We start from the raw sequence: 25385 nt of genomic DNA, 5'->3' as shown, positions 1-25385 counted from the left end.
ACAGAAGCAAGCACCAAGTTTAGTCAGACCAGAGCTTTCCCTAAATTTCTGGCTTGCAAAGGTATTGTTTCTGTTTTATAAAAAGTATTGAACATTTTTACTTCTGGAAAGAGAACGATCAATGCATTAATTTTCTATGCTGGAAGACACACTTCATTATATCTACAGATACCCAAGGTTCTACGATACATTAAAACAAATCCGCTAGACAGATACTGAAGCTCTTCTGCAATCTTCTCTAACATACTGTTGGACTCCTTTAGTAATAGAACCTCAAGGTCATTTTAGACAATAGGGCAGGTGGCTAGAACACACTGCTTGTGTAGAACTACACTATGTTTAACCAAATACTTCAGATTCAGCCCAAACCAGGCGATCCAAAGCTGAGAACAGTGGACTTGGTCCTTTGCAAGCTCAGCCCCCTTGCCCAGTGTGAATAGCAGGGCAGAAGCTTTCAGTACATTCCCTCCCCAAATTAAACACAGCTGCGGTGACTGCCATCCCCTCTTTCTTCCCTCAGCCCAAAGGGAGCGGGTCTCTGGGTAAGCGTATTCTTAAGCCTTTTTCCCTTCCTGTCTCACTTCTAACCACCTAAGGTACCATCACCTGGGAGAACCTGGCTGCTGTGCTGCCCTTCGGAGGGACATTTGACCTTGTCCAATTAAAAGGGTCCACCCTGAAGAAGGCTTTTGAGCACAGTGTGCATCGCTATGGCCAGTCCACTGGGGAGTTCCTGCAAGTGGGTGGTAAGTGGCACCTCCTGTGGGGCACACTGTCCATGTGATGAGGACCTCTCAGCTCCCTACTCACCCTTCTGTGGCTGGGCTGCTTTGGATTTTCTCCCAGTCAACCTTATCTTCCAAAGACGACTGACTCTTGGAGTCACTGAGGTTAGGTTGAGGTCAAAGGTTCAAGCCCCTAGCAATGAGTAGTATTTGCCAACCTTGATTTGGACATCAGAAAAGGTATCTATCCATGAGAGCTGACCTCTCAAACACTCGTCAGATCAGCTGACATGAGGTCTTTCTGTAGGAATCTTACTTGTGGGTGGATGCAAGTAACATTCTTTTTGTTTGTTTTTAGAGACAGCGTTTCTCTGTGTACTCTTGGCTGTCCTGGAACTCACTCTGTAGACCAGGCTGGCCTTGAACTCAGAGATCTACCTGCCTCTGTCTCTCTATTTCTGGGATTAAAGGCATTCACTACAACTATATAGCACAGGTAACATTCTTAAACAAAAACAAAAGTTCTCTCCATTATTGTTAACTGCCTGTGACCATAATAGGGTTCAAAGGAACTAAAGGAGAAAAAAAGATAGATCTACTCTAATCCTGCTGGAAGGAAGGCAGGGCGCCAACCCCAGTGATCATACGTAACCAAGAATGACCTCAAACTTACTATGTAGCCAAAGCTGGCCTTTAATTCTTGCTCCGTCTACCTCCAGCTCCCAAATGCTGGTAATACAGTTATGTCCCACTGTGCCTGGCTTCATTTTTTTTTTTGACAAAGTATTTACTCTGTCAAAATTTATTGAATATTCACTCCAGGCTAGACCCAAACTGTGTAGCTCTCAAATGTGATGAGATCCTCCTGCTTCTGGGCTGGGAATTCCAAGAATATATCTCCACACCCAGCTTCATTTTCATATTAGTTTGTGGAACTGAATGCTGGGTGCTGCTGTCTGGCAGGAGACCCTGGCCTGTTGTCTGTGGGGTAACCCTGACACAGAGAGCATTTTTCTAGGGCAAAGACAAGGACCTGTGGTGTTCTCATGCTCTAGCAAGTGCCAAGGACACGTATCTGTGTAAATCATCAAATCCCAAATTACCACATTCAGTCTTCAAAGCTATTGCAAGTGCTCCATTGCAAGGATGCGTGCCTTAATTTCCAAACCCAGTGAGTCATCACAGGACCAATTAATTCAGGATTATAAAGAGGAAAAATAGTGTACCTCCCAGCAAAATCACCCTTGCCGTTCTGAGGGTCAATTTTCCTGGAGGACTCAAGGATGAGACTGAGGGTAGCTACACCATCACCAATATTCCCAATGAAATTTTACTTGAACAGTAACTAAAGTAGTACAGCCTAGTAACCCAGTGCTAGATCCTTTGGCCAAAATCCTTTTCATAGGCAAAGGTCCCTTTGGACTCAGCAAAAACATGGGACTTTTTCCTCTTCTAGGAATCCATGTGGTGTATGATATTTCCCGAAAGCCCTGGAACAGAGTGGTCCAATTAGAAGTTCTCTGCACCAAGTGTCGAGTGCCTACCTATGAGCCTCTGGAAATGGATAAAGTGTATAAACTGACCCTCCCAAGCTATCTGGCCAATGGTGGAGATGGGTTCCAGATGATAAAAGATGAATTATTAAAACATGACTCTGGTAAGCATAAGTGTCTCCTCTTCTCCTGGTCCCAGAGGTATTTAGCACATAAGAGTTGGGCAGAGAAGAGCAGGACAAAAGCGACCCTGTACCTTTGTTACTAGTTCTCTCCTGTTTTGGGGGTTACTAACAACACAGCACCAAGAAGCATCATCCGTTCCATCCCTTCCCCAGAACACATGATCCCATCTACCCAACTCCAAGGAAGACACGCTTTGTTAGAGACAGGGTCTCTCTGGATAGTCATAGCTGGCCTGGAACTCATTTTCTCCTGCCTCTGCTTCCCAAGCATTGGGATTAAAAGTGTATGGTGTCACACCTGGCTCATGATTATTTTTTTTAACAGTAAACTACTGTGTACTAACAGTGCCAGGTATTAAATAGCTTCAATTAATGAATCCACGTGGCATGATTTAAATAATAATAAGATTCTTTTGGATCACTGTGGATTTGTCTCAGCAAGTCTTATTTCTTTATCCGTCCTCTACTGGAAATGAAACCTCTGGTATCCCATCATCAAATATGTGAAGATAATGTTGAACAGACAGCATAAGAAAGAAAGCCACTTTTATTTCTCAACTAACTCTTGGCACAGGTCCCCAATGCCCTTGGCTCTGGAGTGAGTTTATTACAGTCATGATGGCAACAACCTCTTAGAAACCTCAGAGTGGAGGCAACTGCGAGCCTCCCTACGACCCAGTGCTGAAGTTCCTGTCTGGAACATGAAAATGCAATCAGATTCTTTGAACTTAAAACTACCAGCATTTTTGTCTTCTGAGATGATTTATCTCCAGAATCAAAAGAGATGTCTTCTCTTTTTCAATTCCAAAGACTTTAAAGACTTAAATTCCCTTCTTACTGTTAATAGATCATTTTTTTCTAGAGTTAGAATAATATATGTTTTTTTTTTCCAGGTGACCAAGATATCAGCGTGGTTTCCGAATACATCTCAAAAATGAAAGTAGTTTACCCAGCAGTTGAAGGGCGGATCAAGTTCTCTGCAGCAAGTCATTACCAGGGAAGCTTTCCTTTAATAAGTCTTTCATTTTGGGCAGTGATCCTTGTTTTGTATCAATAACGGAAAGTCTCCTTGTCCTTGATGTCAAATCCAGTGATATTCATATCTGCCTCTGGAAACCTGGCTTTGTAACAGTGCTCATCATTTTCAAGGCTCCTAGCAGATGCTCTTCACAAGGAAGAGACTATAACATCATTTGTTGAGGCCAGCAACTCAGTGAGCAGACAGAAAGTCAAAGTGAACCAAGAGGGTCCTTCTGGCAGGTATCGGGTAGGGGAAAACAACTAGGTGTAGTTTGCATACCCACATAACACATCTGGTTGCCATTGAGCCACAAAACTAATTTTTCCCTTTCCATTCATTTCTTATCCAACAAACAATTGATGTTTACATAGAACTTTATCATTGCCAGTTCTGGTGGCACATGCCTGTGGTCACAGCACTTGGCATAGAGGAGAGGATGGCTGCAAGTTCTAGGCCAGCCTGACCTATGGAGAGTTTCAGGCCAGTCAGGTAGACATCAAGACTCACACAAACAAAAAACATTATAATGTACGCATAGATTTTTGTAGACAAGTGTTGTGATAAGTAGAAAGGGTTGACTTGATCAAGGTCATACATCTCCAAATAATACATCTAAGACCAGTACGTAAGTCTTTTTACCTCAAGTCCAGTATTTTCTCCTCTCTTCCTGCCAACAGCCCCACATGACAAATCTGTTTCAGCCCTCCATACTATCCTTTCTTTTGGGCTCCTACTGTCTCTCAGGTTTGAGAGAGTAGCTACTGGACAGGATTCTTTCCCACAATACCATGTGCCTTTGATGAGTCATAGACAAACTGTATAAAGGAGATAACAGGTTTGTCCAGGGACTGCAAATGGCAGTCAGGGACAGGGGAGAAAGGGAAAGGAGAATATGACCAGGACTGCTATATTACAGAAGAGAGAGTGGGTATTTGGATGTGTTACATAAACACTAGTTAAGGAGCAGAGCATGACTCCAAAGCAGAACACTGGTTCTTGTTAACTCCTGTGGGATTCCAAAAGCCCTGCCTCCTTTTCTCCTTCCTTCTTCCTCACATGGAGGTGCTGTGAGAGAACTTCCTAAAATAAACTGTAATTCTAAACCTGCACCTGTCCTGTCCAAGATGCCAACACAGTTCTCCTTCTAGCCGCACCACGTACAATCCAATGTTCTGGAGGGCAAGAGTGAGTTTACAAAGTAGTATACATAAATGTTTGCAGTCACTCAGGCTCAAATCCCAAGCAATCACTGTAAGGCGTACTGAAGTCAAGACATAAGAGGACCAGCAGGACAGTGAGCCCTACAGGATGACCAAGAGATACACTGATGAAATAATTATGCCCACAAACACCAGATGGTCCTTTGACCAAGTGAGCATGGTCAGCACTGTAACAGTTATTAAGAAATCTTAACTACAAACCAGCAGCTAGAAGTTTGGACAGGGAACATGTCTGTTTCCTAGTGTTTACGAATATTAAGGACTCTTGGCACAAATCATTTTAAAATTTCCAATCCTTTTATGAAGTTTGTTGCAGTGAAACACTGCCTTCAGTTCCCTGAATGTATAGATTAGTTATAAACAGAAATGTCAATAAGACTGTAAAAAATAAAGGTGTATATGAGGTATATTTTTATGCTTGGCCAGTAAATGAGGAGAAATCTTATTACAGCATAATTTTTAAAGAACATTTTTAAAACTTTTCTAAGTATGTGTATATGTATATTTTATACAGCAGTATTGAGAACTGACCTTGGACTACTTTGTAATTGTAAATTCCAAACAATAAAGCTGAAGATATATTCCTTTGTCTTCAATCTTACTTCTCTTAAACATTTGTACCCTCAGGACTAGAGCAAAGACAATTTTCACCAGCATCATTTTTCTTTGTCATAAACACACTTTGTCATCTGGTAGCCCTTCTTTTCTCTCACTTCAAAATTGTGAAGAAAAATACATACAATTTTTTTAAGCAGGAGAAAAGAGTCTTCTCTCCCTCCCTCCCCCAAGACTGAAGTCTCAACTTTTCTCCATCTAGTCTTGCTTTCCTCCTCAGTGAAAATGGACCAGTATCTAGATAAAGCACTCGAGATGGGGTTGTTCAAACCTGAGATTCCAGACATGACTGTAGAAGAAGGTCGTGACAGACCAGGTAAATAAAATCAACATCGATCTTTGTTTTTAATTTCCTTGAACTCTTGTTTATGCATGTCACTGGTCTGCACTGAGCTTTAGTGGCATCCAAATTTTCTTGCTCAACCTAGAACCATATTTAACATTTTTATTTCAGATAACAAAATTTGGATTATTTATGGTATATAACATGATGTTTTAAAATGTGTGCCAACACTGTGAAATGGCTGGGTCAAGCTAGTTATCAATGTGCTTGCTCTTAATCTCTCAGTGGCTCCATTTCTACAAGAGTCCCTTTTCCCATTCCTCCTTTGTCATCCCTTTCTGGTATTCCCTTTGTCTTCTTTCTTTTAAAAAGATGTATTTATTTTATATATGTGAGTACATTTATGAGTACACTCTAGTTCTCCTCAGACACACCAGAGGAGGACATCGGTTCCTATTACAAATAGTTGTGAGCCACCATGTGGTTTCTGGGAATTAAACTCAGGACCTCTGGAAGAACAGCCAGTGCTTGTAACCGCTGAGCCATCTCTCCAGCCCTCCCTTTATCTTCTTGATATACCCCTTTATTGACCTGATCTAGAAATCTAAAGCATGATACTGGGCTGAAGAGCCAGCTCAGTAGCTAAGAGCACCTGATGCTTTTGCAGAGGATCCAGGTTCAATTCCCAGTACCCACAATTCCCAGTTCATAACCGTATGGGATTTAGCACCATGTTCTGGCCTCTGAGAGCACCAGGCATACAAGTGGTACACAAACAAACATGCAGTCAAAACATCCACAAACATAAAAATAATAAAATGACAATTATGATGGTAAGCCGAGGTTGGCTTATGCAATCACCTATCTATAGCAGCAGTCAGCAGGGAGGCATACACTGTGGTGTGTAAACACTTCTTTCACTCTGGCACTTAACTACACAAAAACTGAAAGGTCATCACAGGCCACATTCCTGCCTCCAAATTCCTGTCGACTCTGTCTCAGCAGTATCTTCCCATAACACATCTTCTGTCTACCACATCCTTTGTGCTCGGTAATGCTGGGGTACAAACAGGAAGCAGAGGGATAAGTAAGACATAGCTCTGTGTCCATAGCTTAGTAAAGAGACAGAAAACAGCATTCATTCTAAAAGCAGAAATTCAAGTTTCTCTCTGTCTAGCCATTATCTCTTCTTGTCCCTAGGAGGCATTTCTTACTTTGGTAGATTCTGTATCTCTCCTGATCTATCTACTTGTAGTAGGACAGCTAATTTACAAGCCCCCAGACACAGAAGGAAATGTCCAACCTACTGATGACTACAGTGTTATTCATTGTGATTGAAGATATGGGTCCACGAATAAGAATGTTACCATAAGACAGTAAGAAGCCCACAGTGACCTTTTTTACATAGATGTAAGACAAACGTTTCCCTGCCATCTATACAATGATTCCATAGTTGTCTATACCTGTCTCCCCTACATGAAGGTACTTAAACAATAAACAACTGTAGCCAACAGATCTGAAGCTGAGACAAAAATGCTGTGGAGACCCTGTATGATTCAAGAGCTGGAAAGCTCACGCTAAGGTCAGTTCTCGGGATACACTTCGTATCCTCTCTAAACAAGACGTCAGCTCTGTCATCTGCCACCAAAAACCCGAACTGGCTTCAATTAGGAGAGAACATCAAAAAGCTTCCCTGAACATACATATAAGTGGGCTTAAGAGGCAGGAGTCAAACCTGCACATTCTAGGTGTTAAGTAAAACCTCTCAAGTCCCTCAGGGAAAATTACACAAATTTCCTTCTCATACTACTAAAATGTAACAGAAAAGCTAGAAAATTATCTAAATTGGTCACACAGTGTTTGGAGCTCATTGTCTTGAAAATTTAATTTCAATGTCTCTCATTTTACTAGACTTTTGTGCTACCTTTTAATCTTGGGCTGGAGAGTTCACTCTGCCGTTAAAAGCCATGGCTGCTCTTGCAGAGGACCAGGGTTCAATGTCCACTCATCTGGAGCTCACAAGCATCTGTAACTCCAGCCCCAGGAAATCCAACACCCTCTCCAACCTCCTCAGGCACTAGGCATGCATGTGATGCAGGCAGGCGTGTGGTCCACATTCACATAAAATAAATCTTAAAAATTATACTAATTAAATCTTTTCAAGTATGGATGCTTGCAATGATATATGTAAAAAAACATACGTGTGAGGACAGTGTAATGTATAGGAAAGAGAACAGGAAAGGCTAGGCATCAAGAAAGGACTGAATACAGGCAAGAGAAATGCATTATGGAAGTGGATGGATATAAAGCTAAATGTTTTTCTAAGTCCAACTTTGTCAGAAAATTTTCATTTCTGGTGCTAAGTACACAAAAATATATTTGACACTGAAAGTATAAGGTGAATGTGAAGCTCCATAGCTGCTGTCCCCAACACCTATCTTAACTGTATACAATCGCATTGAGCTATATAGTCTTTAGGGCTGGTTCATTTCAGTCTGTGTCTTTTTTGCAACACTTTTTTGTAATAAAGCATATTTAAAGAACTTTTAAACTGATGTCTTTTGAAGTACGACGGCACGTGAATATTAATTCCAGTACAGTTCAAGGGCAGCCTTGGGCTATCTAGCAAGTTCTAGCCTATCCCGGACTACATCATAAAACTCTGTCTCAAAACCCAAAACATGAACTATCCAAATAAAGTACCTTGGCAACGTCCTTTTCCATGGTGAGCTGTTGGGGCTGGCCTCCGTGTCCACGATGATGCACATTTCTGCATGCTGCACTGTGCCATGACACGCACGTCGAGGTCAGAGGACAACTTGGAGGATTCTGTTCTCTTCTTCCACCATGTGGGTTCCAGGGATCACACTCAGGTCACCAGGCTTGGAAGCAAGTGACTTTACTTACAAAGCAATCTTCTCAAGCGCTCCTTTACTTCTCATAAGGCCATCAATCCTGTTGCAGTAGGATCCCACCCAAATGACTCTACTGACCTAAGTTTTCTCCTGAAAGACTGTGTCTCCAAATACAGTAACTGTGGGATTTCCAGTTTTAACATAGGAATTTAGGAAAGACATAATTCAGACCATAACAATGAATGAGACCTACTTACAGAAAATGTGATATATGTATATGTGATATATAACATATGTGACATATAACATATGTAAATGTTATATATACATATGTATAACGTACATATATACATATTAGTCAAACAAAGCTAAGTAAGTCATTCATATTATAACAGGAGAAATAACAATGCAAGTCCTCTCTCTGCAAGATGTATGGTATACAGCATCACACTGCATTTCCATGGTAACTGTGCTGCCTTGTCTTGTAGGCGACGATGTTAGGCCACAGAGAACTACAAAGGTGGGAGTTGGGTCTCTCTAGCCTCTGTGCCCTTGTTACTGTTGGAAAATAAAGCATTTGTTTCCAAAAGTAGCTACAGTCTGGCCCTCTCAGAAGCCTGGTCCCGTTGTGTATTTCAAATGCTTTACTGTGCCCACTCTTCCCCGCCTGTGTTTATGTGTGTCTTAATGTATGAGCTTCACAAAGAACATGTTTTAAATGTGTCGCTACTGACAGAATTACTAGAGGGAACTGTCTGGTTGGAAGAATACAGTAATGTTAATACTAGCTGGAAAACCTTTGAAAGTTATAAAGTGCATTATAATATTGTCTTTTATGTGCTCTAATTTAAATACAGGTAGAAGATCCTTAAAACTGTTGAAAGTAAACTTTTTTATTGTTTTGTTTTGCTTGATTTTTCGAGACAGGGTTTCTCTGTATAGCCTTGACTGTCCTGGAACTCACTCTGTAGACCAGGCTGGCCTCGAACTCAGAAATCTGCCTGCCTCTGCCTCCCAAGTGCTGGGATTAAAGGCGTGCGCCACTATTGCCCAGCTTTATTGGATATTTTATGTCTTTACATTTCAAATGTTATCCCCTTTCCCAGTTTCCCCTCTAGAACCCCACTATCCCATCCCCCCCCTTCTATGAGGGTGCTCCCCCTCCCACTCACCCACTCCTGCCTCACCGCCCTGACATTCCCCTACACTGGGGAATTGAACCTTCACAGGACCAAGGGCTTGACATGACCATCCTCTGCTACATATGCGACTGGAGCCATGGGTCCCTCATGTGTACTCTTTGGTTGCTGGTTTAGTTTCTGAGAGCTTGGCAAGGGGTGGGGTGGGGGTCTCCTGGTTGGTAGATGTTGTTCTTCCTATGGGGTTGTAAATCCCTTCAGCGCCTTCAGTCCCTTCTCTAATTCTTCCATTAGGGTCACCATGCTCAGTCCAATGGTTGGCTGTGAACATCTGCCTCTGTATTTGTTGGGCTCTGGCAGAGCCTCTCAGGAGACAGCTATATCAGTCTCCTGTCAGCAAGCACTTTTTGGCATCTGCAATACTGTCTGGGTTTGTTGTCTGTATATGGGATGGATCCCAGGTAGGGCAGTCTCTGGATGGCCCTTCCTTCAGTTTCTGCAATACATTTTGTCCCCATATTTCCTTTAGACAGGAGCAATTTGGGGTTAAAAATTTGGAGATGAGTGGGTGGCCCCATCCCCCAACCTGGGGCCTTGCCCAACCTCTGGATATGGTCTCTATAGGTTCTCCCTCCACTTTGTTGGGCATTTTAGCTAATCTCATCCCTGTTGGGTTCTGGGAGCCTCTTGCTTTCCTGGCATCTGGGACTTACTGGTGGCTACCCCCAGTTCCCCATCCCCCATTGCTACACAACTTTGTTCAAATTCCTGACCCTCTGTACATCTCCCGTCTCCTCCCATACCCAATCCTGCCCCCCTTTTCTCCCTCCCCCTCCTCTCTTCCTCCAAAGTCTTCCTGCTCTCTGCCTCCTGTGAGTGTTTTGTTCCCCCTTCTAAGAAAGCATCCGCATTTTGGTCTTCCTTCTTCTTGGGCTTCATATGGTCTGTGAATTGTATCTTGGGTATTCCCAACTTTTGGGCTAATATCCACTTATCAGTGAGTTCATACCATGTGTGTTCTTTTGTGACTGGATCACCTCACTTGAAAGAAAGTAAACATTTAATCTTTGTTTATTAACTTGCTAAAAATATTCAATTTTATAATAAACAGTATAAACAGAATATGTCCACTGCTGTTAGCAGACTATATATTTATGATTTCAGATGTAGTCATCATTAGAATAAATGAGTGTGTCTTGCTAAATGCTGTCAAAGAATGTACTGTGTGTGTATATACAGGAACCAGTATGGCTAGACACACAAAGGAGAGACTTTGGACCTTGGCCCACTTGCTTCTTCACATTAAATGCAATTGCATTTGAAGCAAAAGAATACAAAGACTGTTGGTCTTACTTGTTTGCCTTCATTGAAAACCAGCAACACAAGGCTGGGGAAATGGTTCCGTAGACAAAGTGCTTGCTAGGCAAGAGTGAGGACCAGAGTTTGAATCTCCAGTGTTTACATAAAACTCAGAAGGCGGTAGGCATGCCTCTAATCCCGGCACTCAGGAGGCAGTGACTTGGGAGGGTACGAGCAGCAAAAGCTCCAGGGGCAGCAAGAGAGCTTGTCTCAGTAAACACAGTAGACAGAAATAGAGAAAGCCACCCATTACCATCGTCCTCAGGTCTCCAAACAAACATGCACACATGAGCAAGAGCGGCCACACACATGTACTCAAACATACACACTCAAACATACACGAACACACACATACTTCACACACACACACACAGAGAGAGAGAGAGAGAGAGAGAGAGAGAGAGAAAGAGAGAGAGAGAGAGAGAGAGAGAGAGAGAGAGAGAGAGAGAGAGAGAAACTCAAAAAACCCTAGCAGTAAGTGGCTATGTTCTAGTAAAATCAAGACAGTAAATACAAAACAAAAAGCTGTAATACCTAAATCACTTTTTATTCTATTAGTTTGTTATTCTTTATTAAAAGAAAAAATATATTTCAAACACTAAAGTACATGATATTTATAAAAATATACAAAGTGAAAAGTACATTTCTAGTATACTGGTATCTTATTCTATACCAAGTGTTTACATCCAGGATGTCATGGAGGTAGCTTCCTTTTGTACCTAAAGTAAAAATAAACTCATTTAATAGGAGACAATTGCACAGGGTTCATTTTTAATTCCTAACAGCTCTACTACAATAATCCTCTAGGTAAAGGTATACACACACACATACATACACACACACACACACACACACACAGAGTAATCCACACCCTTCCTGGCACATACAGCGATTAATAGCAATGCTTTGTCATTTGTAACCTAATACGAACCTCAGAACTAAAAGATTTCTGGTATTTATTCCAAAACAATTTAACATAAAACACCTAACACCCACGTTTAAAAATATATTTAATATTACTAAAATCTGGTTTTCCTACTCTACAGAATGCCACAACCTTGACAATAGTTTTTGGTTTTGTTTTTCATCTAACTAAAGGGATTAGTCCAAAAGAAAAGGAGCTGGAGAGATGGTTCAGCAGTTAACAACTCCTGCTGTGCAATTCTGAGAACTAGAGATCTGACCCCATAACCCATGTGACAAGCCAAACACCGCACTTATGATCACGGTTCTCCACAGCTCCTACGACGACAGACAGGAGAAAAGCTAAGACTTTTTTATTTCCACATGTGCACTCAGACACTCACACACACAGAGACACTCACATGCACACATATACAGACACACACACACACACATACACATGGTTGCCCACCATAACTGGACATTACTACTTATGAGGATACCACACACTTCAATTACAGTCCACAGAGAACTCAATGTGGAACTAACTGGGAAACTTCCTCCCTGCTGGCTATGTTTCAAAGTTCCAAAAGGTCCTATACAGGCTGCTAGGGAAGAAGAGCCATCAGTGGAAGACTAACCAACAAATGTTGAATCTTGCAGGCTACAATAGGAACCTGCCAGCCAAGACATGCCCTCAGGACAGTAGCAACAAGGCTGTTATGGGCCGCTCTGCAGCAGGGAACTCCAACTACAAAGCTGCTCAGTAACCAATGGGTGGAGAAGTCATCAGCCCTAGGAGGGACTTTAGTATTGCTGCTTCGAAGTACCTTCTAAATATCTGTATTTATAGCACAGATCAGCCCTGCTCTCAGCCTTACTCACAGGAGCTACTCCTTGCTGTGGGCAGTAGTTACAGCATAGACTCCTCACTGGTCAGAGCGCTGAGAGTAAGTGACTGAATGTTCAGCCCTCAAGGGGACATTCGCATCAACTCCCATCCCCCAAGGCTCAGGACATATCTAGTTAGAGGGAAGGCCAGAGCCTGCAGATGGGGAGGACTGCTGTGACATGCTGTTACACTCACAAACCCACAGGAGCTGTGGGCACCTGGACAAGATGAAAACAGTCCTACGTAAGGATCTGGGTTCAATCCCCAGCATCTCAAAAATAAATAAATAAATAGATAGATAGATAGATAGATAGATAGATAGATAGATAGCCTGAGTTCAGTCCCTGACACCCACATAGTAGGAGAGAATCAACCCTGCAAGTTTTCCTGTGAACTTCACACTTAACATTGTGATGTGTTTATATATGTATTCATATGTGTGCACACATACACCATCAATTATCAATTTAAAAAAAAAATCTTTAAAAAAATCAACACAGCAGAACTTCCAGGAAACATGTGGGAGGGACTCAAGAGCCTCACTCCTGAGAAACTACTCGCAGCTGATGGCTTCCGAGAGAAGAGCGAGTGGTCCTGTCAGAGTCCCTGGTAGGCTGCTCATGCTCCAGTGGACGCCCCCACACCCATGCACATAAAATTCACACTAGTTGGACTCAGTGGGTTATTTGAAATGAAAGGAAATTGGGAGGGAGATTATTGAGAGGGGGTCGAGGGGGGGTCCAGAGGGAGTTAGGCCATGAAAGGGTAGATGGATAAGTACACATTCATAAAATGTTAGAACAAATTTTTAAATTATATTTAGAAGAAAATCTCAATATCCTCAATATTAAATACAGTAAGAACACCATGGTCTAACTCCAAATCATTGTGTGTTCTTGGACCCATAGATCCATTTGAGAAAATATTCAAGTCTCTGATTTATACAGCAGATAATGCTGCAGACGATCATCTGAACAGGTAGGCCCATTCTGGTAAGATTGGTCACCTATTCGGCTGAAAGCATAGCAAAGGGCCTTATGGGCTTGTAAGGAGGAATGAGGACTTCAAAGCATGGACCATCAGAGTCTGCTGCCTCAAATCTACTCTACATCTGGACATGTTGGATGAGGGCAATACAAAAAGCCATTTGTGGCAAGTTGTTCAGCTTTCAAATGGTTGCAGTCACAATGGTTTACTAACATTTTTGCCTCTAATTAAATGTCCATATACTTCTCAAAGAAGAATGAATAAATTACTACTTCCCAGTTACCTTATTTAGCTCTGGAAACAGTTCCTGTATCACAATGTCCAACAAAACATAGGTCAGCTGCAACACAAAGACATGTAATAAGATGTAAGGCATTAGACAGTAAAACTTACAGGCACAGAACCCAGGACTATGGTATATCTCTATGTAAGAAGGCGGAGAATGTAACACAAGCACAAAGGCGTATTTAACATCACTAACAACCCATCCATCCTTAAATACACAGCAGAGACCTTTGTGAAAACAATAACTGGCATTACTACACTTCACCCTTTCTATGTAAATTGCTTTGAACAAATTTTAAATAAACAAGTATGAAATTGATGTTATATTAACATTTCAACAAATAAATAGCAATTTTATATATGTGTGTATATATATACATATCTTAACTGGTTATTCTATGACTTGAATTACCAAAATGTTTACACTATGTTATAAATTTTCTATACATCCAAAATCTTCTAGTAGGAAGATATATTAACTTTAAACAACCATGCAAGTCACAAGAAGAAAGAGAACCAGCAAAAATAGTACATATAGATCTGCATGTTTGGAGTATTTCGACGGTGGGCTAGATTTTGTGTAGTGACTCATACAGGTAATAAACCAGACATCCTGTTGTTCAGAAACCACACCAACCTTAGCCTCCTTACCTGCTTGTTGAGCACTGGCTGCTGCAAGCCATCAAACAGAAGTCTGATGCTTTCGTACTTGGTTTCTTCACCAATACACTTGACTATCAGATCTAAACAGGAAAGCCACATATGAAATAGCTCACAATGACTCACCACCAACCGCCTCTGTCCCCAGACACCATGTAAAAGCTCCAGGTCAGTATTTCTCAAACCAGTTTCTGCAAGAACCTCCTAGAAACAAGTCTTATGGTCAAGTCAAAAAAAGGTAGTTATTATTAATCTCCCTTTCAGAAGTTCACAATGCACAGGATATACTGTAGCATATAAATCAACTTCTGCTGAGTGATAAAAGAGGCTTATAAAACATATTTTATTACACATTAGGGTAAAACAAAACTAATTTTTAAACTATTTACTTTTAATCATGTGTTGTATTTGTGAACACAGATGTGCACCTGAGTGCAAGTGCTCAGAGGCCAGAATTGGGCATTAGATTTTCTAGAGCTGGAGTTATAGGCAACTGTAAGCCACCTAACGTAATGCTCTCTGCAAGAACAGCATGTACTCAACTACTGAGCCATCCCTCAGCCACCCAAGCAAAGGGATTTAAACTCCTCCAGATGATGTCTGTGTAGTTATGTACACACATATAAAAATATATAGAAAAAATGTCTATGACCAGATGTGGTGGACATCTGTAACATCATCTGAGAAGGAAGTAGGAGGATCAATGCAAATCTGAGGCCAACCTGACCTACACAGTAAGTTCCAAGCCAGCTAGGGTCACACAGTAGACCCCATTTTGTTTGTTTTGTTAAACAAAAACAAAATAAATCAAAACCCCCTGATTATTGTGTGAGTAGAAATATCTTTGTCTTAAATTGTAGGGGTGAACCAAGTATAAAGGCTCCTACACGTAAGCACCAGCACTACAAAGACTAAAGCAAGAGAGCCATCGCAAGTTCAAGGCTAGCCTGTGCTCCAGCTCAAGACTCTATCTCAGACAGACAATGTTAGAAGCATCAACAAAACAACAAATTATGTTTTCTAATGAGTCATACTATTTCTAAAATAAAAACTCACAATAACAATTAGCTTCAATAATTATACTGCAACTTCAAAGGGGTACCAATCTGTGTAAAATTGAGTTATTTAAATATTATACCTGGAATGTAATTCATCATTTCTTCAAAAGTCTGTTTTGCTCCTTTTTGCTTATCTTGGAGAGAGCGAGGTTCAGTATTTTCACAAAATATAGCATCTAAAAATGAGTACAGGAAATTTATACAATTATTTTCCAACTTATATACAAGTATGTCCTAGTAGTAGAAATGCTGGTTAAAAAAATAAAAACAAAAACCCTGAAAAAACAAAACAACAACAACAACAAAACCAAAACCACAACCCTACTCTTTCAGACCTAACTAAAACCACAAACACAGAACATGAAACAGACGAGATCAAATACAGACCTCTGAGAAGCGTAATGAGTGAAACTAGCCGGTGCTCCTGAAACAGCTGCTCCAGCTTGCACTGGAGATAGTAGTCAGTGTACATTTCCAGTGTGTTCTTAAAGAGGATTCGAGTGCCCATTAAAAGATGATGAAGCCAATCTGGAACTTGAAAAACCACTCGTCCTGAGGAAAACCAACTGAGAATCAATCACTGAAATCTACTGTTGTTCAGGATGATAAATGGATACAAGTAACGGTGGTCAGGTTCGAGGCCAATGTGTTAAATCTGTGAGAGCAATCTCTTTCACAAAGCTGAGGCAGGGCTGTGTTTGCATCATGAGGCAGATTAATGAAGAACACCAGGGACCATCAGCCTTACCTACATACATCAGGTAATCATAGACCCCGTCCACAGTCATCACCTCCATGAAGTAGTTCTGATTTTGCTTTCGCTCTGTGTTCTCAGCACGGTTTGCATTATTCTTAAACAGATCGTTGAAAAGCTAAAATGTAAGTAGAAATAACAAACAGACATGTAGTTTATTGCATTTGCTGACAATAATCATGAAGGTTAAACGAATACAGCAAAACGCCACGTTAGGAAAGTTAAAATCTGCTTTCAATATTTATCATTTGTGACCAAAGCTACAGGAAAAAAAAAACATATTTCTCACATAATATTACATAAAACCTTGTATTCACTTCTGCCATCGAGTTAATTCACTAGCCATAAAGAATGTCTTTTCTTTTCCTTGTTTTTCCCCCATTTTTTGGTTGTCTTCTTTGTGGTGCTTGGATGCCCTAAACCTAGAGCCTCAGGTAAGACAAGCAAATGAGCTGTCACTAAGCTGTATCTCTGTACCCTCATTTTTATTGTGTGTGTTTTTTTTTCAGTGAGATGCAGAGACAGGGGAAAGCCATATAACCCCAGACTGGCCTCAAACTCATGAACCTCCCTCCTCTCTCAGCCTCCCGAGGGCTAGGTTCTATAGGCATGCACCATACTATCTACATTGTGCTTCTGCTGCTATTGTCTTGCTTGTGGCTTAAGATAGGGTCTCACTCTTAGCCCCAGCTGGCCTGGAATAGTATGTAACTTGGGCTGACCTCAAACTCTTGGCAGTTCTCTTGTCTCTGCCCTAAGATGCTCTCTTTTTTTCTAACATAAGCCCAAAGAAACAAAGTAATTTGTGATGTGTGTAATAGATTACCAATAGCTAATTTTAGTATTAGCATGATTAAAAGATCACAAATTATCTACTAATGTGCAGATACAGAGCAGTTCACCTTTATACAAAGTTCATTTGTATAGTTCAAGCCCAAAGGAGTTATCATTATGGGAAAAAATGTTCTGGGGAGTAGCTTAGTTAGACAAGTACTTGCCTAGTATGCATGAAGCTTGGGTTCTGTCCTCAGCAACACACACCCCTGTGTGTGGTGGCACATGCCTGTAATCCCAGGACTCATGAGATAATGTAGAAGGAGCAGTACAAAGTCACCAACTGGCTACAAATGAACTCAAAGCCAGCCTAGACTACGTAAGATCCTATTCCTACTAATCAAAAATCATGGAAAGCAATGGCTCTTTATAACAATCAAATATATGTAAGGCAATTAATTTTAACAATGGCATTGTTTTATTCATTTATGCACCCATCCAGCAAACAGTAAGTTCTATGTGCCAGAGATCATGCAGAGCAGTTAGCACAGATACAACAGAAATTTAACATTTAATAGAAACAGATTAAAAAATATATGAACCAAAGCCAGGCCTGGTAGCACACACCTTTAATCCCTGCACTTGGGAAGCAGAGGTAGATGGGTCTCTGTGAGTTAGAGACAGGCCAAGACTACACACTGAACCCTGCCTGGGGTATGGTAGGGTGGAGATTATGGGAGAGCGGACAGGGGGAGAGACGGTAAGAGAAATACAATAGTGGCCACCACAGAGAAAAGTGCATGCGACTATATCTGAAGATGAGTCTTCCCCTACCCACCTACATTTTTTAAGTTGAATTTTTCATTAAAATATACTTATAGTAAGGCTAAATGAAAGAGGGAGAAAACCTAACACCCTAAAATCCTACCTACTATACTTGTTGTATAACCCTGTCTAGTGTCTGAACATATCTGAAATAACTCAGATTCAAAACAACAGCATTTCTTGGAGTTGAGGGCTTAGCTCAGTGGTAGAATGCCTGCCTGGCAAGCTCGAGGCTGTAGGTTTGGTCTTCAAGTCTAAAAAAAAATTAATTTAAGGCAAAATAAACGTTTCTGCTTTTTTCACCAAAAAGGAGATTAAGTATCTGTATTGTGCTTTGTATTAGAAGATGCTGGAAACACAATGAGCTGGCATCAAAGCTGAAAGGGACATGGTGAAGCAGAGGAAAAGGCAAAGGCTGCAGAGACGGCAGCTATTCAGAAAAGCCAGGCTGAAAGGCCAAGCCTCGGCTAGCCTGCAGCCTCTCCTGTGCGGCCCACACCAGCAGCTGTCTTTAGCATCACTCACTGCCTCTTTACACAACACACATACCTTCTTGTTGTTCTCAGAAGTGGGGCTGAGAATCGTCAGTTCTGGCCGACTCGGTTTAGGTTTTGGGGATTCACAAGAATTAATGAAACTCATAATGAAAGGCTCCAAATGCTGACCTTTCTGTGGGGATAGAGGAGATACGTACTTTTAGTGTCACAGAAGCCGCTATAGTTCATCAGTAATTAAATATGTCAGCATCATTTATAAACATACATTAACCCATAACTCACCTCTTTCATTAGTTTCCCAGGAACCGACTTTATAATTTTACCTGCAATTATAAAGAAAACATTAATTTTATGAAAGAATAACATGCTGTGCAATTGTTTGCCTGAGTATTTCACTACGTGGTTTGAAACAGAAAACAATTCATTTCTCACCTGAACAGAAATTTATAATAAAGGTGATAGTTCAAACTATCTGAGACACACTGGGATTTACTGTGAAAACCTAAGTCGTGAGGCTGTGTACGGAAGGGACCTAAGAGGCTCGCTGCTAGAAGTGTACAGTAAGGAGAGGGCGCTCAGTCTCTACTCTGCCATCTATGTGCACTAACACTCACCAGCTTGTTCACTCATTTGTTTACTACTCCCCTCCTGTGCCCCTTCCTGCCTTGGTGCTGGAACCAAACCCAGGGCCTTTTCATATTGGGCATATGATCTACTATTAGCTTCATTCTTTGCCCAGAAAAATTCTCTGAAAATGTTTCAACGGGGCTGGAGAGACAGATTGGTGGTTAAGAGAACTTGTTGGTCTTCAGAGGACCTGAGTTTGGTTCTCAGTCTATGTTGAGTGGCTTACAGCTGACTTTAACTCCAGCTCTAGGGGATCTGATGGCCTCTGTGGACACCTATACACACAGCAGACAGACAGACACACAGACACACACACACACACACATAGAGACAGAGAGACATATACATACATACATACAAGTCAGAAAGTTTTAAAAGTGTTTTCAAAACATTTTAAACAATGAAGAATATATCATACTTAAACAAACACTAAAGTTAGCCAAACATTTAAGAATATTTTGAGAAACATTCAAGCTATTTGAATAGTTTATACTCTGAATTTTTTGATTAAAATTTTCTATTCTAGAAGGCAGAGTGGCACACTCCTGTAACTCCCAGTGATTGTGGCAGGAGAATCAAGAGTTCAATGACATCCTAGACTATGTATCAAGACCCCTTCTCCAAAACAAAGAGAAAGAAAGAAGAAACTACATTTTACAAATTATTTATTGTTTGTATCTCCAGGTTCCCTTATCAAAAATGCTAAACATCTGAACACTTTATCAAGTATTTAGAAAATAATCTGCAAATTAATCAAAATTGTCAAATACAACTTAAATTACTTTTAGTGAGAAAAACTGCTCAGATGAGTCTTCAAATAAAATGTAGTTTAAAAGAAATTTTTATTAAAGTTATACATATAATGAATGATGAGTATGCACACATCTGCATCCACTGAAAACACTTATCACTTATTTTTTTTTATGCATAGCTAAGGATGGTGCTAAGAAATTTGTTGCTAGGTGATTTTGTTGCATAGGCTTCAAAGAATATACTTACACAAACTTAGGACAGCTGCAAGCCCCTACAGACATAATCTTATAGGGCCACTCTCATTCATGCAATCTGTCACTGAGCAAAGCACGATTATGACTTTATCTGAATATACAAATACATACAAGGATATTACTGGCTAACGGTTTTCTGTGATAACATATCGCTAAGGCAAAAGAAGTCCTTTGGAATTTGTCACATGGCCTTACTATCAAAACCACTTTTCTACAGTAGTCTAAAATGTTTTCGGTTTATCCTTTTACACATGTTTCTCTCAAATAACTTACCAAGATTTACATCTGGAAGTATCTTATCCAGAAACTGTGTTTCCCCACCATTGGGGGAGAGAAAGTCGGCCAGAAGCTGGCTGTTACTCAGTTCCGGGTGCTGCACAAGTTTCTTCAATGAACAGAAACAGAGGAGGGAAACAGATTAGAAATCTAAGAGGAAAATCAAAACTGCTCTAAAATGATTGTAAACAAACAAAAAGCAAAACAAGGCTTTTGTGTTCCCTATTCTAACCAAATGACTTTTAAGCTAATTCTATTATCCACTGAATAATTTACATTGCTTAGGGATATGTTTTTGTAAATAATTATACAATTTATGTAACACAATGTACATATACAGAGAAAATGGCAGTCAATTCTAAGTGGCAAATGGTAGAGAGTTGATCCCAGGACTGAAAAACCAAACCTACCAACTGTATAACAAAAGGGATGATGGAATCAAGTGAGAAGGACACTTCCGAAGCTAAGTTAAGCATAAAATCAGAGTCCAAAATTCTTAGATTATATTTCATTGTTATACCAAAACTTTTTTATTCTTTTAAATCTCCCACATCAAGTTTTTAATTAGCATAAAACTAATTAACACCCTTTCCAGGAAATATCTAGTATTTTATTGATCACTAATTTAAAAAACGAATACTGAAGGTCATGGATATAGCTCCAGTGGTAGAGTGTTTGGCTGGCATGTGCAAAAACCTGAGTTTGATCCTCAGTTTCATCAAACAGCAATGCAAACAATATATATTCCTGTCAAAATTCTCTTTTTTAAGGCCCAGAATGTGCCATGTAGACTAGGCTGGCCTTGAACTCAGATCTTCCTGCCTCTGCCCATCAAATGCTTGGATTAAAGACATATGTCACCATGCCTAGCCCAAAGTTCACTTTAAAATCCACATAGAAAAAGTATATTTTAATTCTATACAGTGACAGGTATTACAGAGCAAATCATGCGTGTATAAGACACATCGGCATATCCATGTTTACAGTGATATTATGCACAATAGCCAAGTTACAGAATCAGACAGATAAAAGGAAAAGGACATGTGTTATGTATGCACGGTGCTGCTTTATTCGGTCATAGAATCAAAGTGATGTCATTTGCAAGAAAATGGATGGAACTGGAATCATATTAAGCAAAATAAGCAAGGTCCCCGAAAGACAAATACCATGTATTTTCTCTAGATCAGATTTATGAAGGAAATGAATATGATTAAAATACATCATCTACACATGTGGAAACATCATAATAGAATATTATTGTTCACAATAAATACATGTTAATAAAGTGAGGAAACAAATGAGGAAATCAGGAAACAGCACACACACACAAAAGAACAGCAGCAAACTGGAGTTATCAGTGTTTCAATCAAGCTGGCACTGTACCTGGAGATACTCCTGAAACTCCTCTCTCTTCGACTTCAGAAACTCATAGTTTTTGGGGCCAATGATCCTCTTGGATGGAAGCTGAGCATCGGGAAATGTGCCTGAAATTGGTGTGTAAAAATCTTACCATTCCAGCTGTTTTAAACACTTAATTTGAAACTACCATAAAAATTCAGTTTTGCCATACTGCCTTGTAGAGATGTGACATTATGTTTTCAGTAATCTTCACACACTCAGAGTTTCAAGTTAGAAATTCAGACCAAAAAGAGCTCCACCTTTATAAATGTTACTCTCTCAAACATTCTATCAAGGCTTTACACTTCTACAGGAGTAAAAGTGCTTTAAAAGCTGCTCTGAGTCCATGAGACGTGGTGGAAGGCCTTAACAGAGTGGGCGGGGCTATCATAACATGTGGCCTTAGAGTAGGGCAGGAAGACCAAGGGTAAAAGACTTAAGCAAGAATAAGGGCAGGGTTGAGAGGTCACTTAACCAAAATTACTAACATAAGAACAAATCTTGTGAAAACCCACTTCTTTGACCGGACAGTGGTGGTGTACACCTTTAATCCCAGCACTGAGGAGATAGAGGCAGGAGAATCTCCGAGTTTGAGATCAGCCTGGTCTACAGAGTGAATTTCATGACAGCCAGAGCTACGCAGAAAAACCCTGTCTTCAAAAACAAAATAAAAAACAAATGAACAAAAATAGAAACTCACTACTTTGTAATGGAATAACCCTGTATGAGTGGACAATGCTGTTCCTAAAGGCAATCAGTTATTTACAAAAGATACCAGGCATGGGATGCCTCGCTATGAGCTACGGGTCAGGGAGGTCCCTGAGGCCTGACAAACAACACGGGCCATTATCAATATTGTAGGCTGTCCACCATAACTAGATGCTGAGACCTTATTGCTGAAGACACAACACACTTTGTTTTAAATGCATGTATGTTTTGCCTGCACATGTGCATATGCACCTTGTGTGTGCCTGATGTCCCATAAGGCCAGAAGAGGGCATCAGAAACTCTGGAACCAGAGTTACAGATGGTTGCAAACTACCATGTGGGTACTGAGAACTGAACCCTGGGCTTTCAAAGGAACAGTAGTGCTCTTAAATATTGACCTATTTCTCTAGCTCTGATACAACACACTTTGGTTGAAGACATAGACATCAATGGTCTTACCAAGTGCTGGATGCTGCATGCTACAATGTCTACTGGCCAGGCAAGATGTACCCACCAATACAATAGTGGCATAACTCTTATGGGGATAGACAACTACTTTTGTACTGAACCTGAGGCCTGTTCCACAGGAGGGAATTTGTGCCTGAGATTATAAATCAAGTGAAAAGTTTATGACTGGGAGGTCAAAGGTTCTAGGGAAGAAACTAACACCAAGGCTTTGCTAAGTGGTTATGCTGTCAATCCACCCTCTACGTATTTGTGTTTATACCTGCACTCAACATTGGTCAAAGAAGCTTCTTTTTATAGTGGGCAGCAGTCAATACAGTGATGCATCACCAGTCCAAGTGCTGGGAATAAGAAGTGACTGTGTGACTGGAGTGCTCAGCTCTACGAGGGACGGCTATTATCAATCCCTCCCATCCTGCCTGGGAGTGCAGGGAACATCATGAAGGAAGGACATAAAGAAGAAAAGCTGGAGAAGGGGGCAAGTGCTGTGGAGTGCTGTCTTCTGGATAGGGAATGGACCCTGTACTTATGAATTCACAGCTGCTGTGCTTGCCTGTGTAAGATCACGCCAGTAAAAATCCCAGCCCAGATGGAGGAGGGGATGGCATCCATTGCTAACTGAAAAACTATTGGCAGTTGATGGCTGCCAAAACAGAGTTGATTTCCTTTGTGAATATGGCCCTTGCTTCAGTGAATGGCCCCATACCAATGCGCATATGAACTGGTACAAACTGGTAGCATAAACTGGGCTCACTGAGTTACAAACAAAACAAAACAAAAGACATAAAGGTGAGATAGTGACATGGGAAGTGTTGTGGAACAGAAGGGGTAGATATAATCAAGGTATAAAATGCATGTATAAAATGGCAAAGAATAAATTAAAAAGGATTAAAACATTACAATATTATTTTGAAATAAGTGGGAATCTATTAGATAAAGCCTCACTAAAGAAATACACTCTAATCTTGTGAGAGAAAATGTAGCATTTTGTCCATTTTAAACAAGCTTAAGAGCCTGGCAGTAGTGGCACATGCCTTTAATCCCAGCACTTGGGAGGCAGAGGCAGGAAGATTTCTGAGTTCGAGGCCAGCCTGGTCTACAGAGTGAGTTCCAGGACAGCCAGGGCTACACAGAGAAACCCTGTCTCGAAAAACCTAAAAAATAAAAACAAAGACAAAAAAACAAACAAACAAACTTAAGAACAAAATTTTAAAATAATACATACGCTTTTTCAGTCAGTCTGACATTAGCAATTTTATTAACAAAAAGGAGAATTCAATCAGTTTTACTTGATATGAGGTTTTTTGGGGTTTTGTTTGTTTGTTTTTGTTTTTCAAGACAGGGTTTCTTTGTGGAGCCCTGGCTGTCCTGGAACTAGCTTTGTAGACAAGGCTAGCCTTGAACTCATAGATATCTGCCTCCTTAGTGCTGGGATTGAAAGTGTGCACCACCACCACTAGGCTCAATACAAGACTTTAAAGTATGGAGGTAAATTATCTTCTCTCAGCCTTAAACCAAATGCCCAAGTTCTCAGAGAAAGAACAGACAAGGGAACCATGCACCTGACTGGCACTAGCCTGGACACAAGCTCACACTCAAACTCCAGACAAAACTACACAGTGGGAGTGTATGTTCCTTTATTTTCCTCAATAATCACCTCATCAAGGACTTAGTTCTTAGGGTAAAGAAGGCCTACACCCCATCAATTTAGAGTACATGAATTGTATCAGGACACCCTCCACAAGGCTCTCCCAGTATTAAAAGATTTAGTATAAAACAAAAACAAAACCCTCAACTCAATTGCAAATAGGCTAGAAATTTTAACTAAAGCAAATAGGTTGCAAATAAGAAAAGCTGAAACAAGAGTACTCTTATTTTACAGATGACCTACCCACTAAAGAAACAAATTATAAGCTTCATAGTTGTATTTAAATGTAAGAAATAAAACATCAGCATGGTTAACAGCAGGAATAAGGATATTTAACACAATGAAAATGCCAATTCTTTGCCACATCAACATAAACAAAAAAATAAATTGGATAGCACTTTTTAGAGTGTACAAACAGCTGCCTTTAACCTCTTATCATTAAAAACAAAGTCAATGAGCACTGTAAAAACTTAAGATATAGATAAGAAAAAAAAAAACCAGAAAACCAATATTCTTTTTTTTTTTCTTTTCTTTTTTAAGATTTATTTATTTATTATATATGAATACACTGTAGCTGTCTTCAGACACACCAGAAGCACCAGAAGAGGGCATCAGATCTCATTACAGATGGTTGTGAGCCACCATGTGGTTGCTGGGATTTGAACTCAGGACCTCTGGAAGTGCAGTCAGTGCTCTTAACCACTGAGCCATCTCTCCAGCCCCCTG

At 40.4% G+C, this 25385-nt stretch overlaps 2 protein-coding genes across 6 annotated transcripts in view; one reads left to right on the top strand and one right to left on the bottom strand.

Annotated features, from left to right (window-relative positions):
* Positions 1-5225, top strand: part of Nt5e (5'-nucleotidase ecto) — a 47518-nt gene extending 42293 nt beyond the window's left edge. Inside the window, exons 7-9 of the mRNA XM_028756194.1 lie at positions 597-746; positions 2182-2382; positions 3297-5225. Coding sequence (XP_028612027.1) covers positions 597-746; positions 2182-2382; positions 3297-3460 — 515 coding nt within the window. The 3' untranslated portion in view covers positions 3461-5225. The remainder of the gene's footprint in view (positions 1-596; positions 747-2181; positions 2383-3296) is intronic.
* The window catches only part of Snx14 (sorting nexin 14), a 99221-nt gene that overhangs the window by 22671 nt on the left and 51165 nt on the right, over positions 1-25385 (bottom strand). For 3 of the 5 annotated variants that reach the window (XM_028756190.1, XM_028756189.1, XM_028756193.1), the window contains 9 exons: positions 21824-21924; positions 20438-20549; positions 18813-18853; positions 18583-18702; positions 16429-16552; positions 16068-16232; positions 15761-15856; positions 14614-14705; positions 13961-14017 (listed from right to left, as the gene is read on the bottom strand). In XM_028756190.1, the coding sequence (XP_028612023.1) occupies positions 13961-14017; positions 14614-14705; positions 15761-15856; positions 16068-16232; positions 16429-16552; positions 18583-18702; positions 18813-18853; positions 20438-20549; positions 21824-21924 (908 nt within the window). Of the gene's footprint in view, positions 1-11421; positions 11615-13960; positions 14018-14613; positions 14706-15760; positions 15857-16067; positions 16233-16428; positions 16553-18582; positions 18703-18812; positions 18854-20437; positions 20550-21823; positions 21925-25385 lie in introns of those variants that run through there. The other 2 variants (XM_028756191.1, XM_028756192.1) reach the window with 1 other exon arrangement.

The sequence above is a fragment of the Grammomys surdaster genome, unplaced genomic scaffold (genome assembly GCF_004785775.1).
Source record: "Grammomys surdaster isolate TR1022 unplaced genomic scaffold, NIH_TR_1.0 126113, whole genome shotgun sequence".
NCBI classification, from domain to species: Eukaryota; Metazoa; Chordata; class Mammalia; order Rodentia; family Muridae; genus Grammomys; species Grammomys surdaster.
Note: the sequence above shows the minus strand (reverse complement) of the source record. Positions and strands in the feature narration are given on the sequence as shown.